Source organism: Pinus tabuliformis, chromosome Q, assembly GCF_031772625.1.
Source record: "Pinus tabuliformis cultivar Carrire ecotype Pingquan chromosome Q, CPIR1, whole genome shotgun sequence".
Taxonomy (NCBI): Eukaryota; Viridiplantae; Streptophyta; class Pinopsida; order Pinales; family Pinaceae; genus Pinus; species Pinus tabuliformis.
In genome coordinates, this window is record NC_142296.1 from 557,798,932 (window position 1) to 557,819,323 (window position 20,392).

Genomic DNA, 20,392 nt, shown 5'->3' on the forward strand with positions numbered 1-20,392 from the left:
ATTTTTCCATTAGGTCAAGCATCCATTGAATGCTCCTAGGGTATTCATGAGTCAAAGAGTCATTGTCACATTGTAAAATACCCTTTCAAGCACTTGTATCAAGAAAAGGAAAATTATTTTGTATATAGAAGTGTCTAGAAGGCTCCCAAAACCAAGTCGACCAGCAAAGGGGAAGTCAGCCTAGAGGGGACTATTCAAGCCTCTTGGAATGATATAAAAAGGAGGAACTTCGACCTATTTGACACACAACATCAAGCATACATATCTTGGATTCGATTTGCGGTTAGAAGAAGGAATGTGAAGGTCTCAAGAGGCTAGAAGAGCCTAGCAAAGAAGTAGAAATATCCTCAGGTAACCCGGAGATCTAAAATTTTGCTCGGATCAATCACACATGCAAGTGGCCTAGGGTTTATGGACATGCAACATGTCCAAAATTGCAAGAAGGTGTTGCAAACTTGGTGTGTGAGATATAAATACTAGGAGAGCCTTTTCATGAAGAGATTTTTCCTTGCTGCCTTTGGAGACTTTGTCTTGCATTGAAGAAAAAAGATTGGTTGGTTGACTTGGTTCTTGGTGGTAAGCCTAGTCTAGGTTTTGGTCTTGGATGTCTCCGTTGAATTGATTCTATAAGAAAAGAAGTTTTTTTGGGTTTTACCCTAGCTTGGAGCCTATATCTTGCATTCATCTTTGTATGGTTGTGATCTTCATTGTTTTTTGCATTTATTTGATGATAAGATCATAAGCATAATCAAGAAGAAGAACATAATGTCACAAGTAACTGTCATGAAAGGAAAAGTCAAATTAAAATGTTGCCCTAATCAATTTTCCAACACACTCCTCATCATGATCAAACACATAACCACTACTAGGTTAGGTTCGGTCTTCATAATTATCATTGTACTTGTATCAATTTGTATTTCATTTAAAATCAAAAAGAAGAAAAAGAATTTATTATTATTATTATTATTTTTATTTTTATTAGTGAAAGCATGTTCTTCATGCTTGTAGGGTTATTTGAGTCAAAAGAAAATTTATCATAAGTCAAGCAAATGTATTTGTGTCAAAGTCTCATTTGGACTTGTTGCAAGATGAAAATTACAATGTGCAAGATGAAAATTCATAAAGACATTTTACTGCCTTCCAACACATTCACTCTGCAACCATGCGCAATCTCTGTGCCAACCATACATTGAAAATAAAGGAAACTATATAATTTGATATACTGTTATTATACTAGGATAAAAGGCACTCAAAAAATCTGCCACAACATGTTAGAATTTACACCCACCCATGTGTTAGAACTTAGGCATCCATACACATATTTTCATGATTATATCTATTGTGATCACAGAATTTGAGCAAATGGCAGCAGTTTTATACTCACTGGATCACTTCTCCCTTCAATAGATCTAGCCAACAAATTTGAACTCCCATCATCGAGCAAGATGTGCACTTGTACAGTAGCTGCTGACGCTAGACTTGCTGCAGCAGCTGCTGCTTGGGCGGCAGCAGCTGCAGCTTCTCTAGCTTTTTTAGATGATCCACCTTTGGGAATTATAGGAATTTTAGGGGTTGCTGCAGTCTCTAGCAAAGCATATCGGTCACGACATGTGTCCCAAGCAAATAGCCTCCCTGTGCCGGAATGGATAACTGCCCAGTTACTGACTCTATACACAGAAAAATAAGGAATATCGGGCCATACAACTGAGACATACCTGCAAAAGAAAGTGAGAGCCAAGGAAAACAGCTAGTGTGAGAAAATTCACAACTGGAGAAATAAAATGAAGACAAAGAAACCCTGTATTAACAATGGAACAGCGAGAAGTAACAAAGTTTAAGATTATTATCACATGCACACAAAACAACTGAATTATCAATGCATATTCTGCAAAAATTAATCCTCCCACAAGCAGGATATTCTAAACAACAGTTACAATGACAGTAATATTGAGATGAATGCCCAAAATCTTCCGTCAATCAAAATGCATCTAAACTGTTTGTTTGTCTGTGAACAAAGAACAGTGTACAATCACAAACTCTCGCAGCATTACAGATGATACAATTCCAGTTTCTCTAGGGAAAGCATAAGGAAAATCCTAAGTTAGCAGGAAACAGATACATATACAGATCTACCAGATTTTTGAAAAGACAAGATTCAGATACAGTGGGGGGAAACACTACATCCAAAATGTACAATAATATTTTTTTTAATTTTAAAAAACATATTCAAAAAAAATTTAAAACAATTCATAAATCACAACATTAGAACTGAAATCATTACATAATTTATCAATCTGAAGATGTAAATCATGATGCCTTATACATAAAGAATAACTGTAAATAAAAAACTGAGTGTCTCATCAATGATCACTTTATTGATATGATGATGTAGAGTAGGTATAATTACATATCTAGAAAAGGATATACATCCTCATCATCTGAATATTTCAACTCTACAACATGATCGACCTGTCATCTTGAAATCTGTCTTAAAATCTAGAGATTCCGAGCTAGTTACGATGGTCAATGAATACCATAAAATGTTTGAGAGCATGCTATAGTCTATGTAACATATTGTTCTAAAACGAATCTTCACCTACAGTTGGATGGGATTGATCTAATTAAATTATAAATCTATGCATTCAGATTTGCACAGTAAATAAACATGATGATGAATACTTCTGGAACACTGTGTAATCCCATGGAAAACTGAATACACTGTGCTATCCAGAAGTATAGCTAACATGGTGATGATTACAATGTGTTATCCTTTATACACAAGGAAAACTGAATACTGAGTATATACTATATAGTAATATACCATTATCTATATATTGTCTCAAAGCTTTCCTACAGTTTTTCCTCTACCATTATCAAAAATTTAAAATTAAAATTTTAATGCCTCAGACATTTCCTGCTAGCATTATCATGTGCTATACAGCCTCCAGACTACAGATAATTAATAACTTACTTTTACAGCTATACAGCCTACAGATTAATAATAAGTAATTTAAATAAAAGTCTGCATCAAAGCTTTCCTACAGTTTTTCCTCTACCATTATCAAAAATTTAAAATTAAAATTCTAATGCCTCAGACATTTCCTGCTAGCATTATCATGTGCTATACAGCCTAAAGACTACAGATAATTAATAACTTACTTTTACAGCTATACAGCCTACAGATTAATAATAAGTAATTTAAATAAAAGCCTGTGTGGAGTTTCAAACAGGTGGCATATATCCTTTAAAAAATTTGTTAAAAAAAGAAATATGATTTTAATTGCTTGGTATCGGGCATGTCAGAGCTAGCTGGCACATGATCTGTTGCTAGGTTTGTGGAATGAACAAAGTTCAATCTTCAAGTTAAATACTCCAGAAGACTTGGAATATAAAGATTTCCATTGAGATACACGAATATATATTAAAAACGTATGAATGAGAATGATGATACAAATGAGAGTGAGGGGCCTACTTATATACCACGCAGGTGTCCCTTTATGAATGGTCATGTCTCCTTAGACATGCCTCTTTGTTTAACTAGTATTATTTATTTACATATTATTATATTTATTATTTATTATCTATATTTATTACGTTTACATAAATTATATTCATAACATTGCCTTTCTCTTCAAAAAAGCTTTGTCCTCAAAGCTTGTTGATGAAAGTGCTCGATCTCTTTTTCTGCTACAAATGTCTTCTCGTCTTTGAACAATCATCTACATCGATACAAGTTGATATGATACTTGGAGTGATATATAAAATTGTCGCACGGAAGAAGGATCGGACCATCCTAAATTAATCTTCTGTGGAATCGTGCGGTGACTAGAAACTTGTGATGAATTGTTATCACATGAGTGGATTGCACTGACAATAGTATTCTTCGAAACATTAGTTTGTTGTTTATGTTTTAAATACGTAGCTTGATTGAGTTGTCTAATCTCGTGATTCGGATGTCGATAAGGAATTCTAATGATTTGATTTTCCCTTATCTTATTTGTGTCATTTTCTTGATTTATTTGAAGTACCTGATATCCTTTAATTATGGAAGTTGAATGGTTAATGTTTGGATCTTCACTTGAATCTTTTGTTGCTGGAATTGCAACTTTTGAGTACATCTTTACTTCAACTAGTTTGTCCTCTTCTTGAGTTGTGACATTGACTGGATCAGTGTTTGTTGTTTTTTCGTCAATTTGAATTTCTACATGTGATGTTTCCTTCTCGATAAGTGGTTGTACCTTGTTTTCTAGAGGACCAAACTGCTTTGATACCAAATGCAACGAACAAAGTTCGTTCTTCAAGTTAAATACTCCAGAAGACTTGGAATATAAAGATCTCCATTGAGATACACAAATATATTAAAAAAGTATGAATGAGAATGACGATACAAATGAAAGTGGGGCCTACTTATATACCAAGCAAGTGTCCCTTTATGAATGGTCATGTATCCTTAAACATGCCTCTTTGTTTAACTAATTATTATTTATTTACATATTATTATATTTATTATCTATATTTATTACTTTTACATAAATTATATTCGTAACAGTTTGAAGGATCAATTTACATGGTGGATCCATTCCATAAAAGGATCTGAAATGTGGATCCAAGAATCCAGCATCAATACCCCATAGATCTGATAACATGTGAATCTCCTGTTACATAGTTAGCATTGATAAATTTTCAGCAAGAAGTTGTTGAAAGGTTAGAAGTAGGTTAAAATTGCCATGGTTAAGTACCTCTTGTTATAAAGAGATCATGTTCTTTCCTTATACAGAAAACCATTGAACTAATGCAAATATTAATATCCATAAAATCCATTTCAACTATTCTTTTCTGTGTAGAGTCTAGACACAAAACAGAGGTCACAATAGGTCAAAGAAATCAGTGAGGACAACCAACAATGGTAGACAAGCCAAAGAGAAGTGAAAAAAAACCAAAAATCACCCCTAAACTATATTGAGAAGTAAATGAGTACAAAAGCAGCAACAACTAAAGTCATAAACAGAGGAATACAAGTAGGTTATCCCAAAAAGGAAAATCTTAGAAAGTAAAGAAAGGCCAACAAAGATGCAACTGCTACAAGGGAAGAAGGAAGTTACCCTTCCTCATCATTTGAGTCAATGGTATAGATGTTAACACTAAATGCCCACTGTTGCACACTTTTGTCAAGGTTCAAGGAAGCAGATATGCCAAATATTTTTCAAGTGATCAAATCATCTTTCAGCGATTATATGTGTCATTGTAAACCCATTCTGCAAGTTATGTAATGTAAATAATGTTAGTAGGACCACAAATGTATGTAACAAGTACAACCTAGATAAGCCTATTATTTTGGCGATAATTTCATCATAAGAGGTTTTTCATCTCACTAACTCATTTGTGTTTCTAAACACGGATGGTTAGAAATTTTTTCCCTCCAACCTCACCCCCATAGCTAGGGTGGAATTTTGCGTCAAAGTCTTAGGTGAATCCTAATGTTCTAGTCGAGTCTTATGTAAAAGTGATTTGGGAATAATTTAAGCTAATCCGCTAAATTATTTTTATTACAAATCACTTGGTCTACTAGATCATGTTGTATCATAGACTGGGTATGTATTTTGAGAGTCTAAGACAAATGGTATTCCCCTTTGAGGGTTGAATTTTAAATCATATGTAAAAAATATTTTAATGCATTGTCTCTCATACTTAAACACCATGGTTAAAATATTAGGGGGTGCAAAAAATAATTAATACCCTCAAGTATCAATTAATTAAATTTTCAGGCAAAATTCAATTAAAATCCTAAACCATAAATTTAATTAATTAGAGTCAAATTAAGTTTTCTTAGGAAAATTAATTCTCCAAGTGGAAAAATTCGTGAGTCTTAAAAGAATCAATTTTTAAAGGTCCTCCACCAAGGGAATATTGTATATTTCAAGAAAATTTGAACCCTTGTACCTTGGTGGTTAAGTCAAAGTCAAATTTTTGAAGAAATTAGCTCAAAATAATTAATTTTGAGCTAATAAAAATGGAGTTAAATGAGAAATTCAAAAATTCCTCAAAAATAAAAATTCAACGGCTAAAATTAAAAAACCTTCAAGAGTTTATCAATCGCCGAAACTATTTTGACAAGGATCAAAAAAACTAGCCGTTAATTTTCCACTTGGAGGATTTAGCTATAAATTAAAGAGTCATTTGAGTCTCTATCACAATGATCTCTGGCTTGAAAATTGTTGTTGAAGCTTTCATGTAAATTATTTCCCGCTGAGAATTGTTTTTTTAATCATAATAAAGACTTTGGGTTGCAATTTCAAGGTGTTCCATGTTCATGATTTGTAGTATGTACTGACTACGGTCATTCCTATGTTGTCTTGAATATTGGTAAGATCTGTTTTTTCAATAGATGGAAATAGAATTATACTATTCATAGTTTTGGGCTAATCTTAGGTGGTTTGATTCCCCATGTGATTAACAGATTATTTTTTAGATAAATACATAGCATTTGCAGGTACTTCAGTCATTGGACTCCAAGTTCACAAACTTGGGCACGAATCACTATTGCTTGGATGCCAAATATTTATGTGGTGTATTAAATCTTCGCTAAGGCTATAGTGTGCATGGGGGTTTCTAAAGTGTTTTTAGTCATTTATCAAAGAAAATAGCCATAAAAAAAATTGTTTTCAAAACCCTTGTATATTTGTAAATTTTGTAAATAATTTTGTAGATTTAATTTGTAAATTATTTTGCTAATTTGGGTTTTGGGGTTGTATTTGGGGTTTTGAAATTAAAATTAATTTTTTGTATATATTGGGTATTTGGGTTTCTATTCTAAATTTGTTTCAAGATTAAAGAAGAAATTGGCATTGGAGACCTCAAAAACCCTAGAAGTCTAGGATTTTCAACCTACTTTCGCAAGTTGTTTATTTTCAATCGGGGAAGAACCCCATTTTCTAAAGGTCCTAGCCCTTACCCAACCTAAAAGGCTAGTGTTTGGGACCTATTTTGCAAGCATTAAGAAGGCCATTAGCCCTACAAGGGCTAGATTTCATTACAAACAAGGGTTTCTTCAAGGGATTGGCATTTTATCTCTAACAATTTTTTTGCAGCGATTTTGGGGTTAATATTGTGTTTTCAGGGGGTGATCTTCATTGGAAGTCCTCCTAGCCATCTACAAGGCCCCATGGCCTCTTGGTTTTCTCTCTAAACCCTAGTTTCTCACTGTTTTATCACTGCTGTAATTTTTAGTTTATAACAATGATATATAAGCCCTAAAATCACATTTAAATTGGTCAAAATAACTCAAAATTATAAAATTTGAATTTTCTTAAATTTTGGCCATTTGGGCATTCGTTATCTAGCCTAGATCTTATTTTTTGTTTGCTAAAATTTTACTGCATAACTGAATACATCAGATCTGAACTTTTCTGAATAATTCACGTAAAGGGCTCAAATTTTCAAATTTTCGGTTTTGGCAATTTTTTCCAAGTTTTGAGCATTTGTTCAAGCACTAATAGCTAACTTGTTTTCTGATTTACTCACTGTTGTAACAAGTTTTTCAGATCTGATATTTTCTAAATATAACACTCTAAAAGCCCCAAAAAACTTGATTTTTCAATGTTGGTAATTTTTTCCTAGTTTTGGGCATAATAGGCACTTATATTAGTATCATTAACTTGTTGATCTGATGATTTGTTTACTGCTCTAATAAATTATTTCAGATCTGAATGTTTTTTGAATCATACACATTAAGAAGCCATAAAAACTCATAAAGACTCATTGGTAAATTTGTTTAAGTTTTCAAGAAGTTTTGAGCATATCTTGGCACTAATAACTCACTAAGTGCATGATTTTCTTACTGCTGTAATATGAGTTTTCAGATCTGATTTTTGCTGAACATAATATCTTAAAAGGGTTGAGAAATCATAGTTTTACCTCGGCAAGTTGTTGGGCATCTCAGTAATCATCTCTAGTCACTATATATTTGTTATCTCTTGGATTTAAAGTGATTTCCTAACTGTTGTCATAAACCTAATAAGTGCTGAAATTTCTGAAGTGTTATTGTTGATTTTGATTATCTAAGTTTGCACTTAAAGCACTCACATATCTAGGCTCTAATTTGTTGATCTTGTTGATGGTTTTAAGTCACTGTGGGCATTTGAAATCTAATTGGCATCTTGTGGATTGATATATTGGTTAACAATGGCACTTGTATCCTTAAACATTTGTCTTGTTTTAAGATTGTTTTCTAATCATTGTTAAGTACTCTTGTCATTAAAGGCTAATCATAAATTTAAATACTTAAAGACTTAACCAATCTTAACTCAAGAACTTCACTCATCCATCTTGCATTTCATTCAAAGAGTAGTTGCACTTAACAACTTACCTCCAAGCATAAGCTTGGTTGATAGACTCCTAGGGCAACCCTTTCTCATCTGACTTGAGGGACTCAGCTCTTCTTGGTGGTTAAAACAGTGACCTTGCAGTCGTCAGAGCCACAGTCTCTGCAACATTGGATGCACTGGGTGGTTGGAACACAGGGGGAGGTATCGTTAATCCGACCACTACCTACTTCCCGTTGGCTTCCATCCCACAACTTACCCTTTCTCAAAACAGAAGGGAAAGGTACAACTTAGATTAGGCATTTGATCTAAAATTAACGAATATCCTTGCATTACACCTAGTTCTTAGCAGTTGCATCTCATATAGGATAGTCTATCATATTAAGTAGTTGGTGTCCATCCGATTACTTGGTTTTAATTTGTAATAAGCAAGAAATGTGACTCCATAAAGCATTGGTCTCATCCCTAAATCTAATTAAATCCTTGAGTCTTGTTAATTTTAACCGAGTAGCCACTCGTGTCTCCTAAGCAAGTTGGTTCCCAACTTGTTTTCCTTCACCTCATTTCCATAGGGACTACCCCCCATAGCCTGCTTTTGGGAGATAGTTAGAATGGAGTGGGTGGGGATTAGAGTGACAACCCCCGCTTGAGCGGTTGTCGCAGTGCCTGTACAATCCAGACGACAACACCCACAGAATATAATCATCTAGAGGATAGTTTGCAATAATAGGGGACTAGGGGATAATCCTAGTCAATATCAACACATTCCTTATGTGGGTCAAACGAGAGGATGAAGAAGTAAAAGCACTCCTAAATTCAAGGACGAAGAACTAGTAGTTGAAGGAAAAAAATTAGTAATGCATCTCTCAAAAGTTTTCCTACAATGGTAGCTCTCCTGAACAACGCTAGTTCTCCTAAGACCCATCAATGACACAACCAACAGCCAGGGTACAATGGGGCAAGAAGCAATGTTGGAGGATCATAGTCTTGTCCTACTAATTCATTGCAAGGTATTCTACTCCCCAAGTGCCTTTTCCCAAATGAAAGGAGGACGTGATCTGGTTGGCTATCATGGAAAAGTTCTAGTTAGACATTGTGTGAGAGAAAATGCCTCACTAAAGTACAAAGCAAGGCATCGTTAACCATAGTATTTGAAGAACACAAATAAAGATTACTAGAATCCCCATAGAGTCAATGAAACCTCCTCCTAATATCCTACTAGACAAGACAACAAAAGATATAATACTTCTCAATCTCCACCTCAAGCAAAGTACAAAGTCTAATGATCCAATCCACCAATGGTACTCTGTCACAACCCTCAAGTTTCAATTAATGCAACCACACCCAAAGTTGGCCGAAAGGAAAGCAAAGCCCATGTAACAAATGGAAATGAAGAAAACATGAATGAGCAATAAGCTCATCGAAGATCTAAAGGAAGTGTCCAAAGTAAAATGCCAACTTGGTGTTAGTTTTTGGTAGCATCGGAAATCCTCTAGCCTTGAAAATTGGTGGAGAGGCTAAGGCACGTGAGTTCTAAAGAACCCAAAAACCGTTTGGTGAAATTCCACCCGGATTTTATTTTATTAAAATAATTAATATTTTTAATGGGGTTCCTAAGTCTAAACTTAGGGAAATTAAAATATTAATGGGTATTAATCAAAATATGGATGAGAATGATCTATAAGGTGGATCAAGTCATGTTTTAATTTTAGCCGTTGATTAGAGACTTAATCTCGGCCGTTGAAGACACAACAAGAAATGTATAAAATGGAGGCTTGGAGTTCATTTGGAAATACACACAGAGAGATTGAGGAAATCGATTTTCTGAGGTGAGAAGTCCTCAGGAGGAAAATCGATTGGGGAGATCTTGCAACAGAGGGGTAGTGAGAATCTAGAGAAGGAATTTCTGGAGAGTACAAGGCAAAGAGAGGACAGAAGACGTCCAGAGGAGCGTTGATGCTGGCCTATGTAGTGTTGTCACAGAGGTAGCGTAGTCAATGAGTAGAAGTCGAGTTTCTGTTGAGGGAATTCGAAGTTCAGTTGCCGGAAGCGAAGGTGTGAGACTGGGAGGCAGGAAAGTCGATTTCTTAGCCAGCAGAGGATCCAGAGCAGAGAGGCAGTGTAATACCCAGGAGGGGTGACACAGTTCTGCGTAGAGGCCACGCAGAGGGTAACGCAGAGCCTCCAGAGCTGAAGGATCATTCACTGATTCTCCAGTGACAGGGTGAGATAATTTCACCAGTGTTTTGTCTAGTATTTTCTCTGTAAAGGATTGCTAGTTGAGCATCCTAGATTTGTACTCGGAATTTTCTCCTGCATAATAATAAACCCTCAAAGTTGTTGCATCGGTTTTCCCGCATTGGGTTTTTCCAAGGATTATTGTGTCCACAAATAAGTGTGTCCTATGTATCTTGTTCTTTGCTCTGTTTTCTGTTTCATGAGATCAAATATTTAATTACTATAGGTTGCAGAAGTAATTTGCTTCAGTATTTGGGAGAATAACTTGATGAATGTATTAAAAATCAAGTAGGTGAAGTAGATTTAGATTTGCTGCAGTAGGGGTTCCTTCACAGTAGGAATTTTCACATGGTGTCAGAGCATTGATTTTGAAACAGTAAGAGCAGATCCAGTGCTGAGCAGTGAGGCTGAAAGCTGCACTTGGTAGCAATTCGAATCCCCTTGAAGTGATTGCGTAGTCCTTGTCCGGGAAGCAGATCCGAGGAAATCTCTCTCTGAGTGTGACGACAGAGAGGTACGATTTCCAGTTCGTGAGTTTGCAGAGGCAGAGGGAGTGACGCGTAGGTGAAGTAGATTCAGATTTGCTGCAGTAGGGGTTCCTTCACAGTAGGAAATTTCACATGGTGTCAGAGCATTGATTTTGAAACAGTAAGAGCAGATCCAGTGCTGAGCAGTGAGGCTGAAAGCTGCACTTGGTAGCAATTCGAATCCCCTTGAAGTGATTGCGTAGTCCTTGTCTGGGAAGCAAATCCAAGGAAATCTCTCTCTGAGTGTGACGACAGAGAGGTACGATTTCTAGTTCGTGAGTTTGCAGAGGCAGAGGGAGTGACGCAGAGCCTCGGCGCAGTGCTTGAAGGGCGCAATTTCTATCGGGGCAGAAATCCACTAGAAAAGAACGAAGACAGGTAGAAGGGGAATTTTCTCCTCAAAGAACTTTGCGCCAGAAAGTTCGAATTTCTCACTTGCTGAGGAGTTGAGCAGTGCTAAGCAATGACCTAAAGGAGTCAGTTCAACAATTGGGTGAGATGGCATTGCATGGGCTCAGAGATCAGTACAGGTTGGACAAAGCCTCCAACTATGTCATCTGGAAGACCAGAATCTTAGTTCTGGAGAAATATGATCTCGAGGCCTACGTCAAAAGTGTTGTAGTTGTTCCTGCTGACAATGATCAAAAGAAGAAGTACAAGGCCGAGCATGGGAAGGCAAAGAGGGTCATTCTCGATGGAGTTCGAGATCATGTGGTCTCACACTTACAGGGCAAGGATACAGCCCGAGAGATGCGGGAAGCCTTGTCTTCTCTGTATGAAGGCTCTTCCGAACAGCGAAAGATGTATTTAGAGCAGAAGTTGCAGCGGACCTTGATGCAGAAAGGAGAAGGGGTTAACCTCTATCTTCAACGTCTTCAGGACACCAGAGACCAGCGTGTTGCAGTGGGGTCCACTCAGCTAACCGTGATGGTGATGATAGCTCTGAATGGAGTCTCAGATGAATGGCAAGCTTTCGTCCAAAGCATATCAAGAAGAGAAAAACTACCTTAATGGGAGGAGATGTGGGCATCTCTTCAACAGGAAGAGTTAAGGAGGGACCTAGTGAAGGTCAACCTCAATGGCAGCAGTGGGAGTGGCACAAAGACGAAGGAGGAGGAAAACGCAGCTCTAGCATCGAAGGGAAAGCAAAAGCTGAAGCGAAAGGACATTTGGAAGGTGTAATGTTTCAGTTGTGGCGAGATGGGCCACTATGCATCCCAATGTCCTTTGAAGAAAAAGGACAAGGATGAGAAACATGATCCTAAGGTTGCTTCAGCAAAGATTGACGAGGATAAGTTTGCCATGAGTGCCCATGCATCTCCAAGAGGGAGATGGGGCGATATTGAGTTGTAGTCGAAAGGACACATGTGGGCAGGATCCTTGAGGAGTCCAGCTCTTAGACCAATTCCTTACTACGGGAGCCCAAGATTCAGTAGGAGCGAGATGGACTTAGTGTCAGATGATGTAGTGGATTGTTTGGAGGACAAATGCAGTAGATGGGGACCAGAGACTGATCAGCGCGGAGCAAGGCTAGCAGTAGTGTAGTTGGCACAGTGCAGAAGTCATCAGCAGCACAGAAGATTCAGAGGGTCAGAATCAAGAGTAGTCAGATTCAGACATTCATTGTATTATGCTGAACACATTTAAGTTCAACTAATTTTGGATGTTTTTCAGTTGCTTCTCTTAGCAACTGAGTTGCAATACGGATGCAGTGTTAGCAGTGGCAATGCTAGCAACATAGCAGATGCAGCGTTTGAGAGGGCGTTGTACTACAGATGCAGCAGTGGCAATGGCGGTGTCATGGGCAGCAGTACAGTAGCACAGTGTTGGTGGCAGCAACAATGCAGAAAGGAGGTGCTTCAGAAACAGAGCAGCATGCAGGTGGACGTTGTTGCTAGAGCACTTTCTTCGCTAAGAGGGAGTGTTAGATTTTGGTAGCATCGGAAGTGCACTAGCGTTGAAAATTGGTCAAGAGGCTAAGGCACATGAGTTCTAAAGAGCCCAAAAACCGTTTGATGAAATTCCACCCGCATTATATTTTATTAAAATAATTAATATTTTTGATGGGGTTCCTAAGTCTAAACTTAGGGAAATTAAAATATTAATGGGTATTAATCAAAATATGGGTGAGAATGATCTAGAAGGCAGATCAAGTCATGTTTTAATCTTAGTCGTTGATTAGAGACATAATCTCGGTCGTTGAAGACTCAACAAGAAAAGTATAAAATGGAGGTTTGGGGTTCATTTGGAAATACACACAGAGAGATTGAGGAAATCGATTTTCTGAGTTGAGAAGTTCTCAAGAAGAAAATTGATTGGGGAGATCTTGCAGCAGAGGGGCAGTGAGAATCCGAGAGAAGGAATTTCCGGTTAGTACAAGGCAGAGAAAGGACAGAAGACGTCCAGAGGAGGGTTAAAGCTGGCCTACGCAAAGCTAACCCAGAGGCAATGCAGTCAATGAGGAGAGGTCGAGTTTCTACTGATGGAATTCGAAGTTCAGTTGCCGGAAGCCAGGGTGTGAGAGTGGGAGGCAGGAAAGTCGATTTCTCAGCCAACAAAGGATCCACAGCAGAGAGGCAGCATAATACCCAAGAGGGGTGACACAGAAGCTGCCCAGGGTGGCGCAGTTTTGCGTAGAGGCCACGCAGAGGGTGATGCAGAGCCTCCAGAGTTGAAGGATCAGTCACTGATTCTCCAGTGACAGATGAGATCATTTCACCAGTCTTTTGTCCAGTATTTTCTCTGTAAAGGATTGCTAGTTGAGCATCCTAGATTTGTACTCAGAATTTTCTCCTACATAATAATAAACCCTCATAATAAACCCTTAGAGGTGTTGCACCGGTTTTCTCGCATTGGGTTTTTCCGGGGACTATTGTGTCCAAAAATAAGTGTGTCCTATGTATCTTGTTCTTTGCTCTGTTTTCTATTGCATGAGATCAAATATTTAATTAGTGTAGGCTGCAGAAGTAATTTGCTTCAGCATTCAGGAGAATAACTTGATGAATGTATTAAAAATCAAGTAAGTGAAGTAGATTCAGATTTGTTGCAGTAGGGGTTCCTTCAAAGTAGGAATTTTTACACTTGGGAATCGAGGACCCAACTAGTCTAGTCAAGAACACTTAGGTGATTGACGCTCATGCAAATAACTCCCCTAATCAAAGAATTGATTTACTCCATTCTGAGGAGGAGGTGGGGAGGGCTATCAAGGAAGATCATATTGGGAGGGATGCAATCAATTGAAATTCCACCAATATATGTTACTTGATTCAGCACTTTTATAACAGATGCTCATACAAATTTTTAATGTTTCCTAAAGTTTCTGGGGGTTGCATTTCCATGTCCTACTAGTTTCGAAGTTTTGTTCAACCTAAGTCACTAGGTTCAGTTGCTTTCACTGATCAAGTTCAAAATTCGCCGAATTTGAAGGGATGACGAACAAATTCATTCAAATTCGTCTTTAAATTTGGTGGAATAATAAGTATGTAATTTCTAGTTTAAATCACCTCTAAATTTACCTATAAATTTATTCTTTTCGATAGAGATTTCATATCTCAGATTCAATGTTCTTTATGGAATCTGACTCAAATTAGTGTGGGTAAAGCACAAGAAATGTACTATCTATTATGAAAAATGGCCACAAAATAGGTTGTCTCTACTATTATTTCTCCAAGTTCCAGTTATGGATGGATTACGCAGCAATGTCTGTGGAAATCATTGTGCTAGTGCTAAGCATAACACGCAACATGTGTGATTCCTTAGTAAGCCCATCAAAATGGAGAAGCCTCTCAATTTATGGTGACACCAGATTTGCAGGCATGAACAATAATATGAAGATGCACGACAATGGAGATTCGTCTCAGTTTTATTTATTGTATATCAATTATTTATAATAGTGGCTTAAGTTATAAATCAGATACACTACTAATTAATTTAAACTAATATACATTAAAAAATATTTATATTTATATAAATTTATAAAATGTAATAAATTTTATTAATTGTATTAATATAATTAATAAAATTGTATAATTTCATATATATATATATATATATATATATATATATATATATATATATATTTGAACTTAATGAGCTTAGATATTTTATCGATATAACTTAGTATCATCCTACAGGCTACAATACAATCAGGGTTAAGCATATTTTTTTTTGTTCAAGGTGCATAGCTGGGAATGAGAATGGAGGGAATGGCGAAAGACTATGGCAATGGAGGGTCAGAGGCAAACAAGATCTACGGCGATGGAAGATTTGAGGTGATGAAGATGGTCTGCACCTCTTTTTTGTGGGATGTTGCAAACCAAATCGCTGCTTGGTTACAAGGGTTGGCGAACGCAGGGGCCTCGCTGCATTCTGCCTCTGAGGGGACCGGCGACAATAAGGTTGTGACTCTCGACCAGCATGATGATAGACAGTTCCAAAACCAATGCTCTATGTCAGAACAGTTAGAGCAACGTTGGATCTTCCTCTTCTGACTATCGAGCAACAGTTCTGTAGTCTACGAAAGAGAAAGGCTCATTTTTTCTTTTATTAATTTTTTGTTTTGGGCCGGATCTGCTACAACAATGTCGTCAGATGCACCTTGACCATCCTTTTATGCTACTTGTGGTCGGAACAATGCAACAATGACCTATCTCCTCAGGAGCTGCAAGAAAATTACTGCGATTTTTCTCCCTGTCAATGCAAGGACCCGATCCGCCTAGGTCACACGAGATGAACGGAAAATTTGTACAATGATAAGCAGTTACTGGCTAGATCTGTCTCTCCAGGGTCTAGCCGGTATAGATCTTAACTTTTCTTCATCTTGGTACCCTGTCTCAGTAGTTCCACCACAAGAACTAAAATAATGGCCTGGATCTATCTCATCCATAGATCCTATTTTGGGACACTTGGATTCCAGTCCTCTCCAGAGGGATCCGATGACACCATTGCAACAGAGTAGCAGAAAGGCAAATCCGGCATAACAGCCACAAAATGGACCTCAGTCAACAGAAATTGACTCACACATGCATCAATAGAAGACAAATGAGGATCTGACTGATATAAGGCCAGATTTGCCAGCAAGGAATAATCACATAGCAAATCTGGCCCTGATCCAAATCTTTATCAGAACCTTACAAGGGAAGACTATCTGCAAGAGGATCTGGAATGGGATGCGGATACAAGATCTAAAGTACGAGATTCAAAAACAACTGGGCATATCAGTAAGTATGCAAAATTTGATTCATGCAGGGCAATTATTGCAGGAGAACCCCACGATCCAGGACTATGGCATTGCTAATGATTTGACCATCATCCTCAATGTGAGATTGTGTGGAGGTTGCTCCAGTTCTAGCTCAAAGGTCATAGGCTCTTTTAAGGATGTAGTCAAAAGGAAGGAGGAATCCCAAACCAAACCAGTCCTGTATCCAAATCTACTTGGGCCCTATATCATGGAGCAAAAATCCCAGATACCAGCTTTGATAGTCACTTTGCCTAAGGTAAATGAACTTTATGCAGATTTCCACACCAAAGCAGTTATATGTAGATTTAATGGTTTTTGGCCCAAATCAGATGCTCTACATCAATGGATATTCTCTACATGGACACCAAACTGTGAAATTCATCTATGTTCAAAAGGGTTTTTGTTGTCAAATTTCATACAGTAAAGATGAGGACTATGCTTTAAATGAGGGACCATGGTTTTGGGGCAATGCGGGGCTCTTCATGATACCTTGGTTCCCAGGTTTTGATGCTACCACCATGGTGGTATCCAAAATGCATGTATGGGTCAGGATACATAATCTACCACTACATTTTTGGCACCACAAAGTATTAGAAGGAATTGGGAACTCCTTAGGGAGATTTCTTAAGACTGATGCGGAAAGAATGACAAAAGGCATTTTTACTTTTTCCAGACTCTGCGTTGAAGTAGTTCTTAGCCAAGGTTCACCCGATCGCATTACGTTGGTTCACAACAACATCCAGTGGACACAACCACTAGATTATGAAAATATAGCATTTCGTTGTCGTGGCTATCTACAAACAGGACACCTTCAAAGTGCATGCCCACAAGCTAAAAAATGATCCTAAAAGAAACAAGAAACAACCTCAAAAGCCAAAAGGATGGAAATGCATTGAATCCCCTGAAGAGGCACCAGACGAAGCAGACCCCCCAGAAAACACCACAAACAACAATGATCAAACCACCCAAAACATCTCACAGAAGGACGAGATCGAGCACAGCGCCGCATTAGTTCTGAAGCCAACCTTCCCACAGCAGCAGAGTGAGTAGCACACCCTTGGGAAAGAGGTAAGTGGCAACAAATGGAATCATGGGTTAGAAGGCTCTGATTCTGACAAAGAACTCCCAACTACTACACAAGAGAGTCAAATGACTATTGTAACATCCACACCCAACATTGGTGGTTGGCGAAAAGTGGAAAAAAAGAAACGTGGAAAAAAGTAGATTAGTTTTTTTTGGATGAGTTTCTATAGATCCTGAGACACGGGATTTGGTTATTATGCATATGCTCTTTAGCATCTACAACATGTAATTTTGCTCACTATGAAAAAAATTACGATTTTTCCTTGGGAAAAAAAAAATTGAAATTAATACCAAATATTATTAAAGGATTTTGGGTAGATGCTTTTTTTACAAATTTCTTTGTTGTAGAATTCGTACACAAACCCAAACCAGGTGACTATGGTATAGATGATGACATGAACCAAGGTGAGAACTAGATAGGAAGCATATCTTTCAAATGTCAAGACACAAGACTTGCTTAAGATATACGCTGAGTAGAGAAAGATTAGCTTCTACATATCAAATGCAACAAGTTCATTAAATTAGAAGTCGGTATTTTAAAGAGAGAGAAAAAGACTTCTCCATTTTTTGACAACTGGCATAACTTCCCATTACCTCGAAGGACAACACTCTAATTACTAAATGAGAGTTAAAAAAATACTCAGACACATTAGAAGACAAATTGTACTAAAAGAACTGTACCTACAGAGGTTGGTTCTTTAAATAGAGAAAAAGTCCCTTCCATATTTTCGACAAATAATGTAACTTCCCACTACCTAGAGAGACAGTATTCTAATTACTAAATGAGAGTTACAAAACCACTTGTACACATTAGAGGATAAAACATATTAAAAGACATGTCCCTATCAAAGGAGATAGTAATGGGCCCAAAAAATTCTTGTAATCTAGATTAAAACACCCATGATCTTCTCCACACTCAGTGTAATTGTCTCATCTTTTGAATAAATAATTTCCACCATATTTAGAGACCATAAGAAATCATAAAACAATCTGAATCTCCTTCTGCTGTAATTGAATTGATACAGATAGTAGAGACACCGTCCTTCCAACATGTGAATCGGCCTTTACAAGTTATTGAAGGAGAACAATGATATGCTGGCAGTGGTCTTGGATCATTCTATTGAAGATGAGATGTCATCCATATAAGTTATTGCATGATCAGTCAAAAACCCAGCTATATTTCATCTTTTGGATAGTTGGTCAACATAGTTTATAACTGTCATGATTTGGAGATGTACAGTTTTCTAAACTATTTCAATGTCCTCTAAAAGGAGCTAACAAAATCACCTAATTTTTTACTTGTGTAAAAGAATGATGCTTCAAATGAATTCGATGAGCTTGCCTTCATAGGATCCATGTGAGGTCGAATAGGGTCCTTAGGCTAACTTGATCTTCTTCTAGGCCAACATGGTGTGGAGGTTACATAAATCATATTTGACTTATGAATCAAAAGCCTAAGAAGGGTCTCTTTAAAAGTACAATGACTCTGTTGACTCGGAATAAATCCTAAAAGTCCTCAATGAAGACATTGACCTAAAACATGGTGACCCAAGCATGAAACCCATGCTTTAATAAGTCGTAATAATAATAATAATAATTCTTTTCTTTATTCTTTTCAAAGTACATTACATGATGACTCAAGTACATTATTGAAGACCAAACATAGTTACATTTTCCAACACTTTGGGGATCCGTGACCACTAAATGGGGCTCCAACATTTAAGAAGACATATCTCCTCATCGGAGAGGACTCATGTGATAAGCCACTTATCGTTGGAATCAGCATGATGAGGAGAATCAAATGAAGATGATTATGAGAGCAAATTCTCTGATATTTATCCTCAAAGCCTTCAACTAGTGTGGGGCAATATGATTAGGTATGTGGGCTTCCAGAACAACTAGACCATTGGAACTTTAATCAATGTAATCCATACAAATATTAAGAGTGTTCAAGGACTAATGTTGGCATCAATGACAACATCATTCAACAATGCTCTGATACCACTTGTTGGAATCATGATTGTCGTTAGACCAAAACCCGCAGGCATTAGTCTCCACTACAATCACCAAAGTTAGGATCCACAAGGGGCGGTTAGTCCATGTCGCGAAACACATGGGGAGTGTTGAACCCAATGTCCAACAATCTCCCACCCCCATCCCCCGCCCAGTGCGAGCAGGGTGAGTTTCGAACTCAAGACCTGTTGCTTTGATACCACTTGTTGGAATCATAATAGCCGTTAGATCAAAACTCGCGGGCATTAGTCTCCGCTACAATTGCCAAAGTTATCATCCACGAGAGGCAGTTAGTCCATGTCGCGAAAGACACGATGAGAGTTGAACCCAATTTGCAACACTCTCTAGAACTTAATAAATTGATCCATCTTTGTTGAGCCTTCAGAGACTACTCCTAAGTACATGAAGGCTTGAACAGATTGAATGTAAGTTTAATATGAGAACAAAAAAATCAAAAGTTCAATAACACTACTGGGCAGTGGGCATATTATTGATATCCATGATAAGGGAGGAATCCCCTGATAGAATAATCTTGACAATGCTGGTGTTTTTCAAGCCACACAAGGGTACAAGAGAACATCAAACAGTGGAAAAGAAGGTAGCCAATGCTTTCTGCAATATAACTTTTTTGAGCCTGAACATATACTAGCAACAAAAGAACCAATCTTCAAGTTTTGATGCCAAACCAAATATGAGATGAGATGAAAGCACGACCAAAACTGAACACTTCAGTTGTCAAGACACGGGGCTTGCTAAAGATCAATGTTGTGAAAATCGCGATTTTTTTACTCAGACGATATTATCGCCCAATTTTTACAAAGTTTTTTTCCGAAAAAAATCGCAATTTTCTCCTTCGAATGGAAAAAATCGCGACCCCCCGGGACAGCGCATTTTATAAGCAAATTGATGAGTTTTAATTCTCATTTTTAGCAGACAGCGGACTTGTTTGAGAGTTGAGGAGGAGAGAAAGG

At 37.4% G+C, this 20,392-nt stretch overlaps 1 protein-coding gene across 1 annotated transcript in view; it reads right to left on the minus strand.

The window, feature by feature from the left end:
• Positions 1-20,392, minus strand: part of LOC149220653 (Transducin/WD40 repeat-like superfamily protein) — a 303,099-nt gene that overhangs the window by 157,197 nt on the left and 125,510 nt on the right. The window contains exon 13 of the mRNA XM_089384847.1: positions 1,385-1,715. Coding sequence (XP_089240973.1) covers positions 1,385-1,715 — 331 coding nt within the window. The remainder of the gene's footprint in view (positions 1-1,384; positions 1,716-20,392) is intronic.